Source organism: Haemaphysalis longicornis, unplaced genomic scaffold (genome assembly GCF_048455015.1).
Source record: "Haemaphysalis longicornis isolate Haplotype H1 unplaced genomic scaffold, Haemaphysalis longicornis Haplotype H1 scaffold_2, whole genome shotgun sequence".
Lineage (NCBI taxonomy): Eukaryota > Metazoa > Arthropoda > Arachnida > Ixodida > Ixodidae > Haemaphysalis > Haemaphysalis longicornis.
This window is the reverse complement of record NW_027526295.1, coordinates 67,416,144-67,439,273: the sequence shown is the minus strand read 5'-3', so window position 1 is coordinate 67,439,273 and position 23,130 is coordinate 67,416,144. Positions and strand designations below refer to the sequence as shown.

The 23,130-nt window shown below is 49.0% G+C and overlaps 1 protein-coding gene and 1 long non-coding RNA gene across 2 annotated transcripts in view; one reads left to right on the top strand and one right to left on the bottom strand.

The window, feature by feature from the left end:
• The window catches only part of LOC144168964 (uncharacterized), a 43,363-nt gene extending 34,483 nt beyond the window's left edge, over nt 1–8,880 (bottom strand). The window contains exon 1 of the long non-coding RNA XR_013322314.1: nt 8,702–8,880. This is a non-coding gene — a long non-coding RNA (uncharacterized LOC144168964). The remainder of the gene's footprint in view (nt 1–8,701) is intronic.
• A 9,853-nt stretch (nt 8,881–18,733) lies between these two features.
• LOC144168034 (uncharacterized) overlaps nt 18,734–23,130 on the top strand; it is a 55,117-nt gene continuing 50,720 nt past the window's right edge. The window contains exons 1-2 of the mRNA XM_077697124.1: nt 18,734–18,889; nt 19,253–19,313. Of these exons, the coding sequence (XP_077553250.1) occupies nt 18,734–18,889; nt 19,253–19,313 (217 nt within the window). The remainder of the gene's footprint in view (nt 18,890–19,252; nt 19,314–23,130) is intronic.

Here is a 23,130-nt window from a genome sequence, read left to right as displayed (position 1 = left end):
GAAAACTCAAGCGACCACAAAATACTCATCGTATGGGCAAAGTTGTCAGAATTTGTTTAACGAAGCGTGAGCAGTGACGTACGTGCGTACAACGCGGCAAGAAGTGATACAAAAAAAAATTCCCCGCATTTCCCCGAGGGGAAGAATGTGAAAGTGCGAATGCACGAGTTGAATTTGCGCGGTTCGGTAATGTTCGCGAAAGAGATCACACACACATACACACACAACTACAAAGAAAGAAAGATGCATTTATTCACAGACACCTATTTGTGTTGTCGTTGTACTTGATTGCTAGAGCGGATCTCAGCTTTGAAATTTCGTGTCAGTACTCCTTTAAGCGGGTGCATTAGCCCTTCTCACGCCCGATTCCTGGCCAATCCCCCACTCTTGGCCAGGCAGCGCGCGCCCATCTCCCCCCGTTGCTAGGGAAGACGAGGAGCGCGCGCACCCGCAGCTGTTGCTATGCGGACTACGGCGGCGGACGATTCAGGCTCGCTTAAGAAGTGCATTCGCACTTAAAAGAAGCTGTCTATTGACACGGATAGATGAGCGCACTGAGAGAGAAACTGGTAAGATACAGGCAACAAGAATGAGATAATGAAAGTAGCGAAAAGGTTGTGTGCCAATTTATACCCCAGCAAGTTTTGACAAGAAAACTGTCCTGGATGGGCTGGCTTGGCTGTTGATGTTCCAGAAGTAACAAAAAGGGAGGTGAAGAGGCACTCAACGGATGGAAGACAGGCAAAGCCGCAATGACGATGGAGTAACCGCGGGTCACCTTACGCATGAAGGTGATGTTGTAAAAGAAAAGCTAGCTAAGTTATTCCCATCATGGCTTCCGAAATTGAGGGTACCCCTGGCGTGGAAGAATGCCAGCGTAATTTTAGAAAGCTATGTGAAAGTGTTTGACTGACCTATCAGTGAGCTCCGTGCGGTACACAATCTCTGTATTGTACACAAGATATATTTGTGTTGGAATGTGTTATTACGTATGGAGTATTGTTTTTTTAGTTACACATTCGCTGGGTATAAATATTACAGTGTTTTATTCCCATCCGAAATTGAAGAAGTGCTTTGTTTCTGGCTACTAGTTGTTTGCTACCCTTGCTGCCGGTGTTGCCCAAGAGAATGGGGCGTCATAAATCTGCCGGAATATAGGAAGCTTGACGGGGCGAAGCTCGGGTAGCCACTTGAGTGTTTTGATTTGAGAAAACACCTCGAAAGAATGCTTCGGAAACTGTACTCAGAAAGTCTTCTCGTATAGTATTAAATATAGATATGAATAAAAGGAAAATATTATTAAATAGGCTAATGATGGCAATGAATAGTTATAGGCATGCAACATACATGACTGACGTTGCAACATCAACTTTTTTTGTTTATTTACAGTATGCGGTGGTCCCGGGGCACCATGCTGGCGGCAACATGGCAGTGCCGTTACACAGTTATGTGGCACGAAAGAAGCCACGGGCACACCATCACTCAAATTGCATTAGAAAAAGAAACCAAAACCAAAATTAAAAAATATAAGCCAATGCACTCCGTACAGATGGTTAACGAGCGAAGCGTTAACATGTGGCCAGTGTTTACCCGTGCGTTATTCCTTATGGTTCCTTAATTAAGGGCTCTCATTATACGGTGCGAGTTTGTGGTATTTTTCGTTCGTTCCCGTCCCCGCTCATGGCTTCGCTTATGGTAAGGTTTCTACACCGCGTACGCACGTTCGACACGTTGCCTGACCAGTTTGAAGAGACATGTGGTGGTTGTTTGACATTATCACGTTGACGCTGCTCCTGCCGCACCGCCGGCCGCCCTAAGCCCGCCGTTGTCGCTTGAACTCTGCTTCACGCAGTAGTTTGCTGTACGCGCACTCGTCTGCGAGAATAATAAACCCAACCAAGCTGCCTCTCCTCTTACTTAAAACTCCTTTCCCACCTGTTTTTTTCACGCATGTTTACCGGGTTCGCAGAAGGAGCTGTCTGCCTGCGCAGCAACACGGGATTACCTTTCGCCCAAGGTGCATGAAGCTTCGCTCTAAAAAAAGTACCTTTCCACGTAGTGTGGGACGATGTTATTGTCGGATTTAAAAGTAGAGTTCCGGCCCAAGAGGAGACGCAGCTTTACTTAAAAGGCATTTACCCACGAGTTGGGAGAGAGAGTAGGTCGGTTAATAAGAACCCGACAGCTTAAAGGGGTCCTGAAATACCTTCCGCCGATGCATGGATGTACATCTACCCAAATAAAGCAATGTATTTGCAATCTCCTCCCGCAAGAATTTTGTTAAAGCGATGAGTATTAGCTGAGAAATTGTAAATCAAAATTCGCGCATTATCGTCGCTCCGCGTTTCCTCCTCCTTTCGACTTACTCTCCGCTGTTGACGGCGAGCGAGCCTTGCCTCCCATGATGCTGCGCTCCGCAGCGGTGACGTACTTCCGCTATTGCGCTGATCAGACTGTCGTCTGCTACGGGCAAGCTTTGTTGACACCATGAATCCCGCACTCCGCTGCTCAAGGCTGGAAAAGCGAACGAAAAATCTGGCCGCATGCATGCGGCGGCCTCGCCTTGCCCTTTCGCGGTGTACGTTGCTGGCGGCCCATGACTTTTTATCGGCGGCGAACTCGCAGCCGCACGGGGAGGGTCGTGCGCTCTGAAGTCCCTCGATCGGCGTTTATCGAGGGACTTTAGTGCGCTCGTTTCCTTGATTCACCGCGCACTGTTTATCCAAAAGCGCCGTATCAGATGTGGCCCCGCTGGTGCCGGGTCTTATTTTGCGGCGGTGGTAATTCCTGCCGGCGGCATGTGAAAAAGTAGTATCAGGTAGGATTAAACCGATACAGAACCCGTGCACAAAACGCTTCAATCATGTGACCAGTTCAGCTTGGGGCGACGCGTGGTGGAGAGTGGCAGCGTTGGCAAAACATTCTCCGCCGCGGCTCTGAGCTTTCTAGCGCTGGACCATTTCTTTGACAATCTCAAACATCGGTTGCCTTGGCAGCAAGGCACAAACCGCTTAGAAGTCAGTTACGGTTCCGTGATCCCGGTTCAGCTCGGGGCCCCACCTCGCGACATGTGGGCGCTGCAGGCGTATCATTCATGCTCATTGGGAAGTGCGAGATGCGTTTGGCATTACAGGAGGCGATGGTGTGTGTGTGTTGTGGACGCCTGTGTTTCGCGATGAAATGCGCCGCTGTGCTTCTGCGGGTGGATAGTGCTTCCCATGGTCTGGATTATCTTTCTCGAGCGACGTACGACTCAACCTCGCATGGGGTATGTGCAGTGTGCGTGGCTAAAAGCCATCGGCTTGTGCGCCAGAGTTAAGTGACTTGCTGTTCGTCCCCGCAAAGCGCGCGCGAGGTGAGTACCGAATTTACGACGGGCAGGAGGCAACCCATCCTCTGTCAATCGTGGTTCAGACTTTCAACGCATGTTGTGACGTTGTGTTCGTTAGAAACGCATCTCTGGATTGTTTTGAAGTTGAATAAAATGTATGCGTCAAACCCGGGCATTCGGCTCAGGGCGTTCTCTGCGATTGCACGAAAGACGTGCCACGGGGCTTCAACGCTTTCTTTATGGAACGTACTCAGGTAACAGAATATCGATGTCGTGTTATGGCCGTGTTGCATTCAATACAAACGGTTAAGCGTTTGTTTTACACCTGTTTCTTTTGTCGCAAAATGCCCAAGCACTCCGGCACTCCGCTGGCAGATAAGCCGGTGAGCCGACGCTGAGCAGACGACTCATCTCTTTGCCGGAAGTGCGTGAAAAAGCCGCCCAATAGCAGGGTGTCTAGCTCATGACGAACATCTGGGAATCGATGATGTAGACATGTGAAGATGGCGGCGTCCAAAAACACGAAGGAAAGGGTGAGAAAAAAACGACAAACTTTGCAACAAAAGTGTGAACTTTCCGCTGCGCGTAAAAGAGTAATACTTGGCACAGAGGACGTTGACGACCCAATCTAACGGTTGCGCTAGTTCATATAGTGTGCTCAAAATGCCTTTCAGGGCCCCTTTAACGCACGCCCTGGACGAAAATACGCAGTTGACAGAGTGACGATGTAACTGAAATTCTGATTATTTGTAAATATCTCGGAGAAATGCAAAATGTGTAAAGAAACTTGCAAGTATAGGAAAGGTAAAGTAATTTGCTCACTAAATTGGACTTCAGCAACGACCATCGCGGGTCATAGAGCGAGCTGAGATACCATTTCCCCGCTCCGGATACAGTCACCAAGAAGGCAACAACATCTTCACTCGGCGCCATCCTACGCTGCATTTAACCTAAAGTTTTGGCTTACTCCTTCCAACTGTAACTACTGTAACCCAACTGTAAACGGCTGTAACTAATATTGTATGAAATGTAACCACTCCTCTCTGTAACGCCTTCGGGCTTTGAGAGTATTTTAATAAATAAATAAATAAACTGTAGCGGCCCAACGCGTCTATTGCATTCCCCCTCTTTAATGTGAAAGCATTGAATGAAAAACCATTGAGCGAAAAACCCGCCGTCGGCGTCTGTAACAGCGAAGCGGCTCCTTGGGAAGCGATCTATAGCAGGAGGCGGACCATAGCGCAAGCCTTTACTCGACAGTAGCGAGAAAGGGCGGTTCACGCCATGCATTGCAGATGAACGGAGCAGGAGGACGCACCCAAAGGAGCGAACGGACAAGCACGGAAATTGACCGCAGTCGTCAGCTTTCCGAACGAGAAGCAGTGCAGCGTGTACGAGTGTAGGAAACAGAACGAAGCCATTCGAAAGGGGTAAGGTGGATCGCTAAGGAAGGCGACCCTAGGGGCACGATTAGAAAGACATTCGACAGAGCGAGGCGGAAGCAAGGCGCCTGATGCTTTGAAATCGACATTGATGTCATTGCATTCGCAACCAATTGAAGTGCTTTGGTCACGTCGAACTTTTATCACGCTTTCGCAATAAAACCATGTGCTATTTATTGGCAACAGGCTGAAGATTTCTTTTAAATACCCCGAACTAAAAAAGTACGGATGACGGGAATGAATGGTCATTACAGATTGTGGTGATAATTGGGGTTAATCCCAGAAAATAATGCCTCGCCGCCGCGAAGTCCACGCGGATTTTGTAACGGAGCCTTCCACATAACCAGAATGGTGATGTGTGTACCAGTTAACTTGTAGCGCTGCGACGTGATTATACGAAAGAGGGTTGTGCAAAAAAAAATCACACGAACAGTTGCGTCTTTCGAGAGAGATATGTAAACACTTCATTGTATTGTCCTTCGGAACTTTTATACAGCTTACAAGGAATCAGTGACCAAAAAGTATTTCACTATTGTGATTGGTTGGTACTACAGTGTATAACAACAAAGTGCATAATAGGTTTATATCCCACAGGATGCGCTCTTCGTAACCATAGGTTTAATGGCGCTTGCATGATATAAATATTGCATGCCACATATCATGCATATCAAATATCATGATATGACATCATGATAATACGATATTATATCATGATATGATATCATGTATCGTATAGCATATCATATCATGCATACATAGCACGCATGATATATTTATAATCTACCTGACGTGTGCTTTTAGCTGTGAAAGTCGTTTAGTGTACGAAGTAACTACTCTTAAGCATTGCGTAGTTGAGAAAAGACTAAAGGTACGCACACAGTTGACTTTACAAATGTGTGCCCAGCATTGTTGGCGGCCGCTAGGTACCTCGACATATCCATCTTCGAGTTGAAGTACCGGTGGGTGTGTAGGGCAAGTCTATGGTAGTTTACAAATTGCAAATTGGTATGCTTCTCCCTTAATTAGGGTAGTGGACCACTGCATGGCTATAGCTGAATTTCTGTAAACAAAACTGCTTGCATTTGTTTCACCACATTCGCAATGAAACACATTTTCCCCGCGCACCCACAAAGCGGCTGCGGAAGTTTCGGCGTCATGGCACTCATTTTTAAGCCCTCATTTACGAATGTGTGCGGTAACAATGCAATGAGTATACACTGGGAGCGCTCTTACAAATTTCCCTTGCCTGACAAGTATAGGATATTGTGTACTAAATATGCATTCTATATTCCCAGTTACAGGCATTTTACCAGACGTCCGTTACTGTTACCGCGAAGGCTAACAACGACTTTCTTGGCCACCCAAAGTGGCAGAACCTCCAAGTCACGGACGCGTTTGCATGTCGAGCGTTAGGAAGCCCCTAATCAGCTGTCTGGAAAAGTGGCACGCGCTCGCTCACGGGATGCGAATGAGATCGGCAAAAACGGGAACCTTCCGAGCTCGACGGTACACTAGATAACCCGGATTGTCCACGCAGCGGTGTTAACGATGACACCGTACATGTCACGTGGGACTTCCCAAGATTACCTGAGTGCAGACGACAGGATCTTACCAAGGTCAGTAGCCCTTCTACACCCCGCTCATCGGACTGAATACTGCGAACAGAAATCAGCCCAAGTTGTGAGCGCCACCTATTATCCGCCTTGCAAATCTGCCTGGACGTGTCTGAGCTTCTGAACTTTCTCAGACCTACAATTGCTCGTATTTTTCCTCTGTTAAGTTTGCCTTCCAATTCCCTCTTTCGTACTGCCTTCTGACACCAAAATGTGCCGGTGCACGACATAGTGTATTAATGAATAAATAAAAGGCGTTTAGCACCTCTCTTCCCTGCTGATTATGTAGCGCGAGGAATATATCCTCCCCCTATCCCCCTTCGATCATGCTAATCTCGATCCTTCCATACGTGAAATCTGTGGAAAAGCCGCTTTTCAACAATTACATCGCACGGGGAATGCGCATTAAATATGGCGCCCAAATGCGTAATTACGTTAGAGGCTCCTCTGGCATGAACGCAGAGAGCCCGAGACGGCCGGAGAAAGAAACGAGCAGCTGGTCGGCATTGCCTGTGACGCACGCGTTCACAGGGACCGAACGACCGAACCATACATCGCTTCCAGAAGCGGACACTTGCGTCCACAGGACGTAACCATGCTATCCATGAGCTCATATTGCGGAGCGCTTGGGAACAAGCACCTTAGTAAACTTAGAATGCCGCATTCGTGCGGCAGTCTCTTTTTGACTTGCTGTGCTTTACCACCGACATGCGTTTCGCTCATCCGGGCTCACGTCCAGGACGTCACGAAATAAAGTTGGTTCGAGGCCCTTGTGCAGGTCTTAGAGAAGGTCATGAAACCTTTCGGTATCATCGTGGGCTACTTGCAATTCCAGGATTTAAGCATCAACGTATCCAAAGCAGCCAAAGAAAACGGCGGGAAAGTTGAATGGTAGCTCATATTTAGGTACAGCTGAATAAAACAGCAGCAAAACTGAGTAGCCTTTACTAATACTGCGATGTCTTCGCGCGAGCTTTACCGAAAGGGAGAAATATAGATACCCCAAACACACCGCAGTGATGCACCGAATGGGTACGGAAGGACAGAAACCTAATAACTCTATTTTAGTTTCCGCCCTGCGACTTGAGCGAGTGGGAGTTTATGTTGCTCCTTCCTTCCCCCCCCCCCCCCAAAAAAAAAAAAAAAAAAATCAGCGTGGACTCGTGACAGTGCTAGCCAACAGGGCTTCGTGCAGCTTTTGTCTCATGTCCACTGCTTTTAGAAATGACCGCGGTTGAAAGTTGCTTCAACTCCTACTTCCCATATATGTCCCTAACATTGTGTCGCTATTGCAAATGTATATGCAATTAGCGCAGTACTGGAGCCGTGCGATTCCCTGTACACACGGTGTCCTTTTCTCTGTAGAGCAAACACGCAAATAATCCCCGGAATAAGCGCGAAAAAGACGACACGCTGTCCTGCGTCGTCTTTTCGTCGTCTTTCTCACCCTTATTACGAGAATGCGTCACAAAATCGCCCAAATTTCAAGAGGTTAATGAACCACATGCGAATTTAGGTACCTCTTGACTAAGTGCATGCGATTTCCCGTGATACGGTATCACATATTGCCCGGAAGCACGCGATGTTTATATTTTGCTGTCCCCAGAAGACCGGAGACGGCTATCGTTTCTTATCTCAGGCCGGAGCATTCGGTTGTGAATGGTAGCGCATTTGACGCCCGCCTTGACAGTTCTGGTTGTTCCACAATGTTTCCAGTCCAGTAGCACCAATATACAGCAATGGATGCTATGATTTATGTCCCCGGAGTCCAAATACTGCATACTTTGCACGCCTACCTCCTACTGGTCCAAGTTATTTGCGTAATGAAAAGAATGGACTGTCGACGTTTCTTCTTTCTTTTTTTTTTTGCAGCAATTCCAGGGAGAGCGCATTTTTGATGGAAAAACATTTTGCTATCGACGTTTTAAGCATTGCTGTGTCAACGTTGATCATACCAGGCCATCGTTGACTTACTGTTATCAAATTAGAGCCGCTATCTAAAACGACAAACCTATTCCTCCAACTATGAATGTTTCGCTGGCGGAGGGTGTCAATACCCTCGAAACCGAAATAATAGAACTTTATGCCTCGAACGAAGAACCAGATTGCGCGTCTGATTTTTCACAACGCCCTGCTGTGGAATCGAAACGTGTTACTTTTCTTCCAAGCAAACAGAAACCTGATCACGATGTTTCGGTGGGTCATTGAAAATACCTTAAACCCTGGCTGACCCACAATGCCAGTAAAAGTCTATTCATTGGACACTCCTACTCTTTTTCTGCCTCGAAATTGATTCAAATAACCCCCTAACTCACCGGGGACGAAGAGAACGAGTGTGAGGAGTATCAGCGTGGTCATTCTGTCAATTTGATGCGTAGACTCCACTTAATCCTCCAAAGCCGGACTTTCTTTTGCGGCACCTCCGCTTGCTTTCTTCGGCACAAGATGCTGCTGACGTGAAAATGGCTATCGTCAGCTCCTGCTCCCGCTAAAACAGCCGACAACAACTGCGCCTTCAAACGGCCCATCCCGACGGGGCGATAAGGCGGGCGTGCAATTGCCCCCTCATGAACGTCTGCAGCCGCACTATAAAGCCAACGAAGTGAAACACTCGCCCTGTAAATTACTCATATACGCAAGGTGAGATAAGTATTGAGAGGCATATTGCGAGCTCGGTGAAATCATTGTTCACGGTGGTTTTTTTATTGGCCGTTTTCTAGGAGCCCCAGGAATTGCATGCGCGATTATACGCTCGTTTCTCCCGCCCGAAATCAGTAAGCGGGGCGTAAATGTTGCGTTATGGTTTTTGTGACATGTGCCTCCTTGAGCGAAGGACATCTCGCACGCTCTCGTAAGTCTTTACAACGGTGCAGTTGCCTTGGCCTTCACCTCCTTTTTTAGCTCGAATGACGTCCTACATTGAATTCTTGGCGTATATAGCTCTAGGCGTTGCGCGGGCGTATAAAGCAGACGCTGTAAATGTTCCCCGGCAGTGCAGCCAACAGCCACTTTCATTTTGTGTTTGGTTTTATTAGTTTTCTGTTCTATCATGTTGCGTTCGTTTTTTTTTTACAACAAAAATTAATCATCATATTTCGTTGCAGATTGTCACCGACGCTGTTTCTTTAGTCCAGGGACAAATGTTTCTCTGTCGCGCTGCAAAGAAACACAAAAGTGGAACTGCATTCGTTGAATTACTTTGTCAAGAATTCAAATTTTTATAGCGCACGCAACACAACCTCACACGTACACTTCCATGAGAACACGAATGATTGACCTTTTCCTGCCGAATCTTGAACAAGAAATCTTGAGCAATTCGACTTTGTTAACGGGACCCTGCAACACTTACCATCGACTACCAGGAATGTATTTTTGGGTAAAGTCTATTGTCCCAGCAATCTCCTCCCGCAAGAATTATGAAAATCCGTTCACTATCACGGAAAATACGCGCGATGAGAAATCGCGCATAATCGTTCCCTCTCAACTCGACCGCGGACAACGCGACGAAATCTGCGCACTCTCTCCCGGAGAATGGGGGTGGCTCGCGGCGTGCTCTTCGGCGGCCTTCGATATATCACAGGCTGGGGAGTTTTCTCCTTTTCTCCGCAACGCGAAAGGCCTATTTCCGGTATGGTGCCACAAAAATGCAGGCACGGATGCCTGCTCGCCAGCGGGTGCTCGGGCTGGCAGGGCGTTTTTGAAGCAATAAACGTTTATTGTCGAGTGGTCCCGTTGAAAGGGAAGTATTGAGCTCATTACTCCAACTCCGCGCGCGCTCAAACCACAAAAGAAACGGCAAAACTGTGCCTGCAGGTTCAGGCATAGAAGAGGCTCGTGCACAGCGCTGACGACGGCGGAAATTGAAGGAATTAGCTTTGAAGTTGAGCAGTGGCAGCCGATCGGACAGCCATGGCCTCAATGACGCCATTTAGGCCATGCCAGGGGTGCATAATGAGGAGAACTGAAGAGAGCGCGGTTGGTTTTTCCGCGTCTTTCAGAGCAATTTGCACGCTCACCGCTTCACGTGCACGTGTAATATTTGGCTCAGGTATTCTTGGCAGTGTAATCTAAACGTCGCGCACGTTTACTTGCACTGCTTAAAGAGTGTTGCACGGTCCCTTTAAGGCGGAGGACCAGCGGTGCTTTGTAGCACGCGACATAGAGGTGGCAGAGAATTTAGGTATAATTTTGTAGTGGTTGAAAGCGGTTAAACACAGTTTCTCTGTTTTCGTTCGGTTTTCGCGCCGACATCTCGCAGTGAACGCGCGCGTAATTACGCCGCAAGACAAAACCCAGACGCTGATCGGCGCTGTAGACGCGAACCCATGTTGATATTCGACGCAGGCAGCTTCCTCCTGGTATAATTTTATGATGACCCGTGTCGTTTCTCTACCCTATCCTACTCCGCGCACCCCCTCCCTTGAACCCGTACCCGTTCCCTTGAACCAGCGATTAGACGCTTTCACTGAGGATCCGCACGAGGCGCGGGCTTGACCTTATGTGAGCTCGAAGGTCAAAATAACGTTTTGAGGAACGAGCCGTAATCTGGGTTTTACACTGGAGTAACAAGCTCTGCTTAAAACATCAAGATATTTCGAATCAGCTGTGGTGCGCCCACTTACGTGCCATAAATGTTGTGCTCACGCACAACTTTTGCGAGCGGCCCGTCCTCCTTCAACTGGAGCAAGGCGCCCGCGGGGAAAACACGACAGCCGTTGCAACCACCGCACAACCGGCGCAAAGTGGATCCAGCCAACGGGCACGAACGAGTTCGGACACGTAGCTTTAAGGGGCAACGCGCCGTCACCCACGACACCGCAGCGTGGCCGCACGTACTCTGTGCGTACGTGCAGCACGTACGTGCGTACGTGCAGTTGCTGTCGGCGCAGTTGTTGTCGGCTGTTTCTTTTGGTGCTGAAAAACAACTTCTTTTACGTGTTTTTAACAGCCTAATCTGTTCACAATTGGACTATAGTAGCGTTGTCTATGGGTCAACCACTAAAACATCCCTCAGAATGCTGGACCCAGTGCTCCATCTGGGGCTCCGCCTGGCGTGTGGCGCCTTCCGGACTAGTCCAGTTGAAAGCCTGTATGTAGAGTGCAACAAATGGAACCTACAACGTCAGCGAGCATACACAGATCTCCTTTATGCTTTTAAAATTTCATCCATGCCTCACCATCCTTTTAAATCAGTTTTTTATGATACGTCCATGACTGCACTCCTTTTAAATCGACCATTGTCCTCCGCGCCCTTTTCTTACAGAGTTAGAGAGGAAGCGTGGAAGCGTGAGAGCCAGCAGTGTTGCTCGGGGTTAATGAATCACCGCTACTCCTGACTCTCTGAGAGTGCTTTGTAGCGTGAGCTACACTGGTCGAGGGTAAGGAGTTTTGCGTGGCTCCTGGATGGCCGTGCTGCGCATGCGCGAGGAGCAGTGATGTCACACGGCGCACAGCCAGAGCGCCGGAGCCGCCGCCGCAGCCGCCGCGCGCCTCGCCGGTCTGCGCATTCCAGAGGAGTGACATCGTAGCCGCAGCAGACGCACTGGCGCCGGCGCGCGCCCAGCTGTGCGCCTCCGTTGCGCAGTAGCCAAGTCTGACGCTGTCCTTCGCCGGTACCCCACATCCGATAATCTCATTTCTTTTAAACAGACCAAGGCTTTTGGGAGGCGAGTGCGCCGTGAGGCGAAAAGGGAGAGTTGGCGCACCTTCCTCACTTCCATCAATTCATACACAGACACACACAAAGTCTGGACACGTATACGAAAACTAAAAGGACAACAGACACACAGCCTGCCCCTGGTTAGTACAACAGGGGACACACTGGAAGACCAGGCTCACACACTTGCACAACACTTTGAACACGTGTCCAGTCCAGCACACTACTCAAACACTTTCATGAAAACCAAAACGTCTGCAGAAAAAAAGCCCTTGCATGACAAAGACAAATCAAAAACTTTTTACAACTCTGAATTCACTCTGTATGAGTTGAGGGCTGCCCTGAGCACGTGCAAGCCTTCAGCTCCAGGCGCAGATAAGATTACATACACCATGATACAGCACCTACACCCAGACACTCTTGAAACACTCTTACACCTATACAATAAAATATGGCTTTCGGGGCACATTCCACGCTCTTGGAGGGAGGCCATAGTAGTGGCTTTCCTAAAGAAAGAGAAGGACCCTTCCTCTCCCGCCAGTTATCGTCCCATTGCCCTGACAAGCTGCCTGTGTAAGCTCTTCGAGAAGATGATAAACAGGAGACTCGTGTACTTCTTAGAGTACAGCGGTCTGCTCGAGAGCTGCCAGGCAGGCTTCAGGGCGGGGCGATCTACCAACGATCAACTCGTTGCGCTAGAGTCATATATTAAAGATGCTTTCCTCCACAAACAGTACTGTATGACAGTATTATTTGATCTTAAAAAGGCGTACGACACTGCTTGGCGGTACGGCATCCTCAGCGATTTGAAGTCTTTTGGTATGTCGGGTAACATGTTGAACACGCTTGCCAGTTACCTGTCTGAAAGAACGTTTCGCGTGCGAGTTGGAACTGCACACTCTAGGGTTCATGTGCAGGAAAACGGTGTGCCGCAAGGGGGAGTTTTGAGTTGCACTTTGTTTATTGTAAAAATGAATTCTCTTCGGAAGGCGCTGCCACCATCGATTTCCTGCTCAATCTATGTAGACGACGTACAATCCTTTAAGTCTGGTAACCTGTCTATCTGCGAGCGCCAAGTCCAGCTTGGTGTTAACAAGCTAGCTGGCTGGGCTGATAGCAACGGTTTTAAATTTAATCCAGGGAAGTGCACTTGTGTCCTGTTTTCTAAGAGGCGTGGCATTCGGCCGGATCCAGACATTCAACTCCACGGTGTCTATCTCGGTCAAAAAGGAACACAAGTTTTTAGGTATAATCTTTGACGAAAAGTTCACATTTATACCACACATAGAACAACTAAAACATAAATGCTTAAAAACACTGACTATCCTGAAGGTTCTCTCGCACATTTCTTTTGGTGCTGAAAAACAACTTCTTTTACGTGTTTTTAACAGCCTAATCGGTTCACGATTGGACTATGGTAGCGTTGTCTATGGGTCAGCCACTAAAACATCCCTCAGAATGCTGGACCCAGTGCTCCATCTGGGGCTCCGCCTGGCGTGTGGCCCCTTCCGGACTAGTCCAGTTGAAAGCCTGTATGTAGAGTGCAATAAATGGAACCTACAACGTCAGCGAGTATACACAGATCTCCTTTATGCTTTTAAAATTTCATCCATGCCTCACCATCCTTTTAAATGAGTTTTTTATGATACGTCCATGACTGCACTCCTTTTAAATCGACCATTGTCCTCCGCGCCCTTTTCTTACAGAGTTAGAGAGGAAGCGTGAGAGCTTTCTCTCTCCTTTTTAGACACCATCCAATCTTCTGTAACAGGTTTTATAGCACCATGGCATCTCCGCCCTGTATCATGCGACACATCTTTTACACATATAGATAAAAACCGAGCTCCCACATGTGCAATTCTGCAGCACATCTTGTATTTGCAGCAGAAGTATCGATGTTATGAATTTTCTTCGGACGCCTCTAGAACTGCCAGCTCTGTGTCCTGCGCTGCGCATGGTCCCGGCCTTAATGTCACAAAAACGCTGAATAGTTATACTAGTACCTTTACCGCAGAGGCGTATGGTGTACTTCTTGTTGTTAATCATATACTTCAAAGCCACATCCCAAAATCCATTATATATACAGATTCCCTCAGTGTTGCGGGCATTGTCGTCAACAAAGTCTTCCAAAAACCATGTTGTCAATCTGATAGTCAAGGGTATTATGTCTGTGTATGTTCACAAATTTGAACTGGTCCTCTGCTGGGTCCCTGGCCACTGTGGTATAGCCGGGAACGAAGCAGCGGATCGAATGGCCGCTGCTGCTACATTCTCGAATACAGTGGACATAACCTCATTACCCTACACCGACGTGAAACCACACATCAGACAACGGCTTCGCGAAACATGGCAAACACACTGGAGTAAACAAACAGACAACAAGTTACACGTAATAAAACCTCTATTGGGACCATACACCACCGACACACGCAATAGATACACTGAAGTCGCCTTGGCTAGATTACGGATAGGGCACACACATGCAACGCACTCGCACCTTCTCACTGGATCTCCAAGACCTCTGTGCAGCAGGTGCGGAGAGGCCCTATCCGTGATCCACATCCTCATACAATGTAAGGCACTCGACATTACACAACGCAAACACTTCCCACAACTACAAACACGACATATTCCACCACACCGGTCATACTTCTTCGGAGACGATGCCATGTTTTCTGTTCAGCGAACCTTTAAGTTCCTATCAGAAGTTCACTTTTTACAGTCTCATACCACCCATAGTTTTACCCCTGGTCTTATACACCAGCCACCTTATTTATCTTTTAACCACTCTTGTTCTTCACCCTGGCCCTTTACACCAGCCGTACTCATAGTATTTTAACTGATTTTATTTCGGTTCTCTCCTCATCAAATCACTTTCTGTTTGGCGCTCTTTGCCCATGTCGGCCTTGCGCCAATAAAATCAAACCATCATCATCAAGTCTGACGCTGCGCCGAACCACTGAGCCATCTTTTTGGCAATCGAGAAGCAACCAGACGTTGAGCAAAAATAAATATACATGTGTCACATAATGCGTGTACCGTGTGTGTGTGTCATTGAAACAGCAGTAAGCATGATAATCAAGCTAATACTCTGATAATCAAGCTAATTATAGACAACCAGGAAAACTAAAAATAACCAGCTGAACCTTTGCTCATGCTATGTATATCCTGGCATAGCCGACCTAAGCCACTGCTAATTTTTTGCTCGTTCGTGTTTGTCTCAGTCTGAAAATATTCATGTGTGACGTGGGAAAACTGACAGTCAATGCAGTGACACTACGAAGAGCGTAAATGTGTACTCTCCCGAGAGGGTACCTCTTTTCGCTCTTCAGAGTCCAGTGCAGTGCGTTTTTTCGGATTCGGATGGTAGACGTTACTCTGTCCGTTCGAGTTGTAATGTTTTCGCACAACAGCGTGCTGAATCGTCGCTTTTCTCTTTCCGCCATGGATCAAACTGTGTTAGAAAAAGTACTCTGGTTGGTAGCTTCAAATCAGGCACATATCTACGCAGAGACTGGGCAACAGTTTTCCTAATAAATTAGTCTGAACGCACGCACGACCTTCTTCTTTCTTTTGGCTATGTGTCAAATATACACCTCATGTTCGATGGGACTGTTCTACGGGTTCTGGACTCTGGTCTTATCGTAAAACACTGTGTTAGTTTGGTTTCTGGCTCCTGGTCGTCGGAACGGAGGGAACACTCTTCTGCGGGGCGCTCGCCAGTCACGGTACCTACACAAGACAGGCTGTACTCATACGCCGACACCTTAGCACTTATGCTTTGTTGAACGAAAAAGCTATATAGTCCAACTGCACGCCGCTGAGCGCTTCTTACACTGCGAGTAATGTTTTCCAGTTTCACCGCGGGGTATCCGTGGTGTTCTTGCATGGACGGCCTCCTACCGCCACGGCCGAAGTTGAGGCACACAACCATAGAGATGGCTTCGGCTACTACGTATGCAAAGCTGCGAGTAAATTATTTAGCGGCTCTGAGCACGGTCGTTTTGGAGAACTTGGAGACTCCCTGGCTGAATTCGTAAAGGAGAAATGAACGAACCAACGGCCCTACGTCTGAAATTATGAATGTCAACGTGCTTTACACGCTTTCAATGTTCACTGTTTGTTTTTAGGCCAGCCAGCGGGAGATTGATAGGGAAGTTGCCTGGTGTCAGCACTTTTACACCAGCGGGGTATAATCGGCGTCATACCAGCTTCCTGAATTTTCATAAGTAAACTTACCTGCGCGTTACAATCAGAGGCACGTTATAGCCGTGCAAAGAGTGACCTGGCACGCATGTAGGAGAATGCGGAGCAAGCGCTATGGAGCGTATCACAGGCTCGGCTCTCAAATTCAGCTGCCGTGTGCGACCATGCGATGACGGTCTGCTTCACTAAAAAGACGGCATTCAAAGTTACGCTTCTCAGCGGTAAGATGAGAAGTCGACGCGTATGGTTATTACAATAGCAGTGCTAGAACAGTCATTAGCACGTTGGTTTGATCGTACAGTTGGGCTATTTCGACATGGCGATCCGGACGAGCGCAGGGCAGCGCACATTCCATTGCCCTCGAGTGCGTAGCAGTCACGTGAGTTTAGGAACCCTTTCGCTACTACGGAGGCCAGGCGCAGACTTTTTGCTCAATAAGCCAATAATATTTTCGCATTACTAAAGGTCCATCAATTAAAAGTTCGAATACTTCGGGTCTAAGGATAATGATGGTTGAAATGTGGGGCTTTCTTGCGTGCGAAAATCAAATGCCGAAGTGCCGAATTCAAGGCCGCGGAAGTCAAAGTCCAAGCATCAACGACCAAAGAGCAAACCGCCTGCAAGTCAAAGTCAGATCAATAAAGTTTTCACCACCACCACCACTACATTTGACTGAGACTAGTGGAGTTAACTCAGACTACAGAAAACGAGTCCACCACAAGAAAACTAAGTGCCCCGTCATTACCCCACCGTTATCGTTAGGCCACTGTCATCGTTTGACGGAAGGGATTTGAAGTATTAATAGCATAGCTGTTGCGCCGGTTGCGCCGTTAATGAACAGAAAGAATACCGAGAAAATTCTGAGCACGCGTAAGCTTGCGTCTCGTGGAGCGCCCGAAAGCCCATACCCACGTGGGGGACTGGCCAGGAATCGAACGTCAGGAGGGCAAATGCACCCGCTAGACAAAACTGTAAATTTCGAACTTCAGTATTGCATGAAGAAAGAGCACATAATCACAAACTAGGATTGGTAAAAAATTCTGAAGCAGAGGTTGGAACAAAATAATGAGCTTTGAATGTTGCGAGAGCGCCCGGCGGCAAGTATACTTACGTCGGGGTTGGCCAGGATTCGGGAGGGAGGGCTAACGCGCCCGCTACACAAAACTGTACATTACAACGCGCTCATACGAAAGGCGTACAAGGCGGCACTCGTACTCCTCGACTGCACGAGCACCGAGAAGTTCCTGGCCCTGGGGTGCACAACACCCTGGGGGAAATGGCGGAGGCGCACGGACCACCCAGATCTCTAGGCTATCGGAAACGAGACCGGCCAGGCAGATACTGCACGACCTGTGTCTGACACCGAGAGAGGAGGGCGCCGAGAACGAACAGGTACCCGTGCCGGAAGCCACAGACCGACGGTTACGGGTACGCCCGGAATCGAAAAACATGAACCCCGTGTTCAACAAGGAGCGAAGGACGGCGAGGGCCAAGGTGTTCATGGACCTCCACGCCAGAGACGAAGGAGCCATGTACGTAGACGCGGCGAAGTACCAGGAGAGCGAGGGGGCCTACGCCGCGGCGGTCGTCGGGGCGTTGACCAACGGAACGATAGCGGCGGCGAGCGTCACAACCCAGAGGGCGCACAGGGCAGAGGAGGTGGCCATCGCCCTGGCCATCGCCGACCACCCTGCACGACAGTGCTGTGCGACTCAAGAACGGCGGTTTAAACTACGCCTGAGGGAGAATGTGCAGGGAGGCCGCGCGAGTACTACGCACGGTCGACCACGACGACGAGAGAAGGTGCGTGGCCATGAAGTGGTTCCCGGCACACATGGGCAGCGTTGTGTCGGACCGGGGCACACCAACCACAACAAGACGGCAAACGTGGCGGCACGAGGGCTGGCCAACTGCGCCGCCGCAGCTGACGCCGACCCGTCACGGTGGTGGAGGAAGACAAAGGACAGCATGACCATTTCCAACGAGATCGTGAGGGGGCACATACTGAGTGGACGAAAAGTCCCGCAAATCCACCCGGGCCTGACCCGAGAGGAAGCGGTGGTATGCAGGCAACTGCAGACCACTCCTCACCCGACCGGCCGCTAGGGGGCCGAGCTGTGTGAACATGCTTCGCATGTGCTTCGGATTTTTTGCTTCCTAAGTGCAAAATTAGCTTATTCAGCAGCTCCAAACTGACCCCAGTGCTTCATTAACGTGTGCTGACACACCGAAAGCGACCATTCCACCAAGGAGGACAGTACGTATTCGTAAATCGTTCTACGAAGTGTCACGACGGAGGTTAGGCCTAATTCTCCAGCGTTGCTCAACGACCAACAAAGCCACAGCCGCAGACGCGAACGCGGCTGCTCTTGAGGCAGCTGCCGACGCGGCTGCCGGCTCGACGACGGCGGCTCCGCTTTCCCCGGCGCAGCCACACCCAGCCTTCGGTGACAACGACTCTCATTCGGAACCTTCAACATCGACGATGTCCAAGAGTTCAGCGGCCGTCCACCGAGAAGAGGCAAAGCACTCAGACTCTGAAGACGACATTGACCTAGAAGAAAATATGGATGAAGAGGACACCCAGGACTGGCAAAGAGTCTTACCCACTCGACGGAATCGGACCACCAAAGTCGACAGAGTAAGTCGTACTCGTTTCTTATTACAACTGAGGCTTCTGGCAAAAATCCAAATAAGAACGGTTCCTAAGCAGGCTATTGCCAATATTATTGGACTTACAGCTCCCAGCGCGGAGCTCGCCGAAATGGCGTCTGTAACCTACGACGACGCAGCGAATAGTGCCCGCATAAGGCTTTACGATGAGAGTCACGTTGTCAAAATGCTCAAGATCGATCGCCTTACGTTCAGGAAAGAAGACAGGAAGCACACTATTGAAATCGCCATTGACCGCATGGATCTAAACCGAAACACCATAAGAGGTGTAATACAAATTGACCGCAATGACACGCCTGAGAAGATTTTCAACTGGCTTCGCTGGGAACAGACCGACATTCTGAAAGTCCAGAAGATTGGTAAATCGGACCGCGCCATAGTGACATTCGACGGTACTACTCTGCCCAGGGTAGTAAAGTATTATATGGAACTGGTCAAAGTGGACGAATACAAACCGAAAAGGCTTGTATGTTTTAATTGTCACAACCTGGGACATATGGCACGCTTCTGCCCGTCTATTGGTGTATGCAGGGAATGTGGAAGGTCGCACCCGGATACGGACGATTGTGCATCGACAGTGTACTGTGTTGCCTGCAAAGAGGTTGGACACCTTGCAGTTAGTAAAGTCTGTCCCAGCCGCCTTCCTCAGGAGGTCGACCGACGGACTGACCAGTCGACTGCTACTAAACGCAGCACGAGCAGAAGTCTGGGAATCCGGCCTGGCGTCAGTTGGGCGGACGCCACAGCACCTGCAGACAAACAGCAGCATGGAACACCCGATAACAATGGTCCTAATAATGACGGCACCAAACAAAAAGGACAGGAACCTCTTGACCTTTCGCTGGAACATGCACATTTGAAGCATCAGTTGACAGAACTCCGAACTGAGCTACAGCAAATCCGCCAGGAACTCCAAAGCCTGCGGCAACAAGCGGCACAGCAGACACCGCGACGTCCTTCTTCGTCACCCTCCCCTCCAGCTAGCGGTAGGCGCAGCCGCTCGAGCGCGAAGAAACGAACGCCTACGACCCAATTTGCAAATACTACGGAATCCAAGAAACTGGTCACGACTCAGATGCTGACCCAACGGGATGCCCAGCTCAAATTCGAAGCGTCTCGAGAACTGCAAAAAGCCTTCAGTGGGATTCATGAACTTCAAGGCCTTTACAATACATTAACCGCGGACATCCGTCAACTCACTGAGCAGATGAGAGGTTTCCTCCAAAGTACGTCACCTGAGCAAGCTTAGAGGAAGAAGGTACAGCAACACCAATAACAGTGACGCACATGCATCCCAACCGGCTCATCATTCAGTGGAACTGTCGCAGTTTCTCGACCAACAGTCCTATTCTTAAACAACAAGTCGCTACACTCCGACCTCTCGCGCTTCTCCTACAAGAAACGAGAGGAGTCTGTAAAATCCCAAATTACAATACTTATATGACACCCACCATTGTGCATGTGGGCGCCAACGCAGTGGAAAAAATAGAAGGACAGGTAGCAATCCTGGTGCGAAAAGACTGCAAATCGGTACAGTACCGTTGGGATCTTGACTGTAACAGGCACAGGGAGGTCGTAGTAGTCAAGGTTGATCCCCCTGGGAGCAGGCCCGTATTACTGGTGTCTGTCTATTACAGACCGTATGGCTCAGACCGTTACAGCGACACATACGATTGGATTACTCACATATTTTCTTTACTAAGATTTGAGAGCCCGGTTATCGTTGGTGGCGACTTTAATGCGCGAAGCCCCTTATGGGGGTACACGAAGACGGACGTTATGGGATCCCTCCTTGAACAAGCCCTAGAGTTTAGTCCGTTGGATCTACGAAACGAGCCTAATGTGGCTACTCGTATTGGACTCCATTGCACTCAATCCGACACAACTCCAGACCTCACCTTGTGTACGCCAGGTGCAATACGCAGTTGGGATGTTGCCGACATCACATGGGGAAGTGATCACATCCCGATCCTTATTCAGATTAACGCCAAGAAGGTACGAGTTCGCAAGAGATACGCTATTACTTCGTGGCCCCTCTTCAGAGACTCCTTCCACACGAGTCCCGACCCGTCCCTTTCTGACTTTATCGAGGCTTTGCAACAAGCCCGAGGTCATGCAGTCGACGAAATCGAAAGTACGGTGGAAGTAGAGAGACAAGATACTTACATGATTAGTCTTATGAGGAAGGCGCATAGGCTTACCCACCGCTACCGCACCGGAGGCAAAACGCACCGCGATCTCATGAAACTCAAAAAGCACTACAGGTGCATTAATGAACATCAAAAACAACTGCAAAATGAGCGATGGTATCGTCTTTGCGAGCGCCTGGGTCAGGAAAAGAGCCTCTCTCATCTCTGGGCTATTTTCCGTAGCCTCAGTGGGAAAGCCAAAACTAAATTGCCAGTGGTAGACGCCTTACTCCTGAAAGATACTCCCGCAACGGTAGAATTGGAGATTATGACAACCTTCTTTCCGCATGCGACTCAGGATAAGTCCCGGCTGCGTACTTTGCCGGTCCTTACAGTTGCGAGCCCGCAAGAGTCGCTTGACTGTCCTTTTACCATAGCAGAACTACAGATCGCCATCATGCAAGGAAAACCCCTCTCGGCACAAGGACATGATGGGGTTACATGGCAAGAGCTCCGAAACCTACCCACCATTGGTCACGAAGCCCTTCTTTCGCTCATCAATCAATCGTGGACAACCGGTATCATTTCGGACCACCTGAAGACAACTATTCTACACCCAATTCCTGAGCCAGGTAAAGATTCCAGCAAGATTGAAAACCTCAGACAAATATCCCTTACACCAACAATCTGCAAATTGACTGAACGTATGATTAACAACCGGCTGCAATTCCACCTTGAAAATACTTCTTGGTTTCATCCTGCCCAAACGGGATTTCGACCCAACCTCGGCACCCAAGATTATCTTTGGCTTCCCCGACGCGTGCTGAATCGCAAATCCCGCAAGTATTGTCCGGACTACTTGTTAGCCCTGGACATGCGCAAGGCATTTGATAATGTAAATCAAGAAGGCATTCTACGCGAACTAGCGCTTGCCTTCCCCAGCCAGAAAGCACAGAACTGGATTAGGAATTTCCTCGAACACAGGCCGATTCGCCTCAACCACAAATGCTTCAAACCTGGTCACCCTCAACATTCTATTTGGATAGAGGAGTCCCCCAAGAATCTATTCTCGGACCTATCCTTTTCAACCTCGCCATGAATCGGATCGCAAGAACACTTGAACAAGACACATCCGCACGTTTCGCGATCTACGCGGACGACATTGTTGTCCGGACGGAAGCTGCCGATTATCCTGACCACATGATCATGCAAGCGGAGCTTCAATCGGCTGTACTCAGCCTAGAAAAATCCCTTTCTGACTTCAGTCTTCACCTATCTGCACAAAAGACTGAATTTCTCAGTGTGGATGGCCGCACCGCAACAAATCCAGCATTCCAGATACCATTGCAGATAGGTGACTCCACCATTCAGTCCAAAAATTGGACAATCCGTTTACTCGGAATACAAGTAGGTAGCTGCAATAGTCCAAACGCGTGGATACGGCAACTTCGTTCCACATGGCGCCCTACACTCCACCCCATTACTCGCATGTCCAACAAATACTGAGGAGTGACCCAACGGACCTGCCTCACACTCGGCAGAGCAATAGGCCTCGGTAGACTGACGTACGGGTTCCCTGCATACGAATTTAGCACTCGTCACGTCAAGGATCTCCTGATACTGTACAGGTCTCTTGTTCGCGCTGTCACGGGCCTTCCTCGTCACACCCCAATAACTACCCTTGAACAAGCCCTGCCTTTACCTCCGCTTAACATATTGATCGAAGAAATGCAAGCACGGCACCGACATAGGCTTGCACTCACTCATCAGGGTTATAAGCTACAGAAATGGGACCAACTCGATAGCAAGTCGGATTTGGACACGCTTCCGTCTCTGCTTCCCCCCTGGGAAAGGCCAGCGGTTGTTATTATAAGAAAGTGGCCGATTCCACGCATTCGACATGAGGCCCGTGAACAGCTTATCAGCAAACGGAGCGCAGAACGCTTGCAAGATGAGTTGGACATCTTCACAGATGCTGCCGTAATGGGTAATGAGGCGGGAGTAGCATGGCGATGCCCAGACCTTCCGCTTCTCAATGGATCAAATCGTGTATTTAATCATTTCGGGTTAGTGGAAGAAG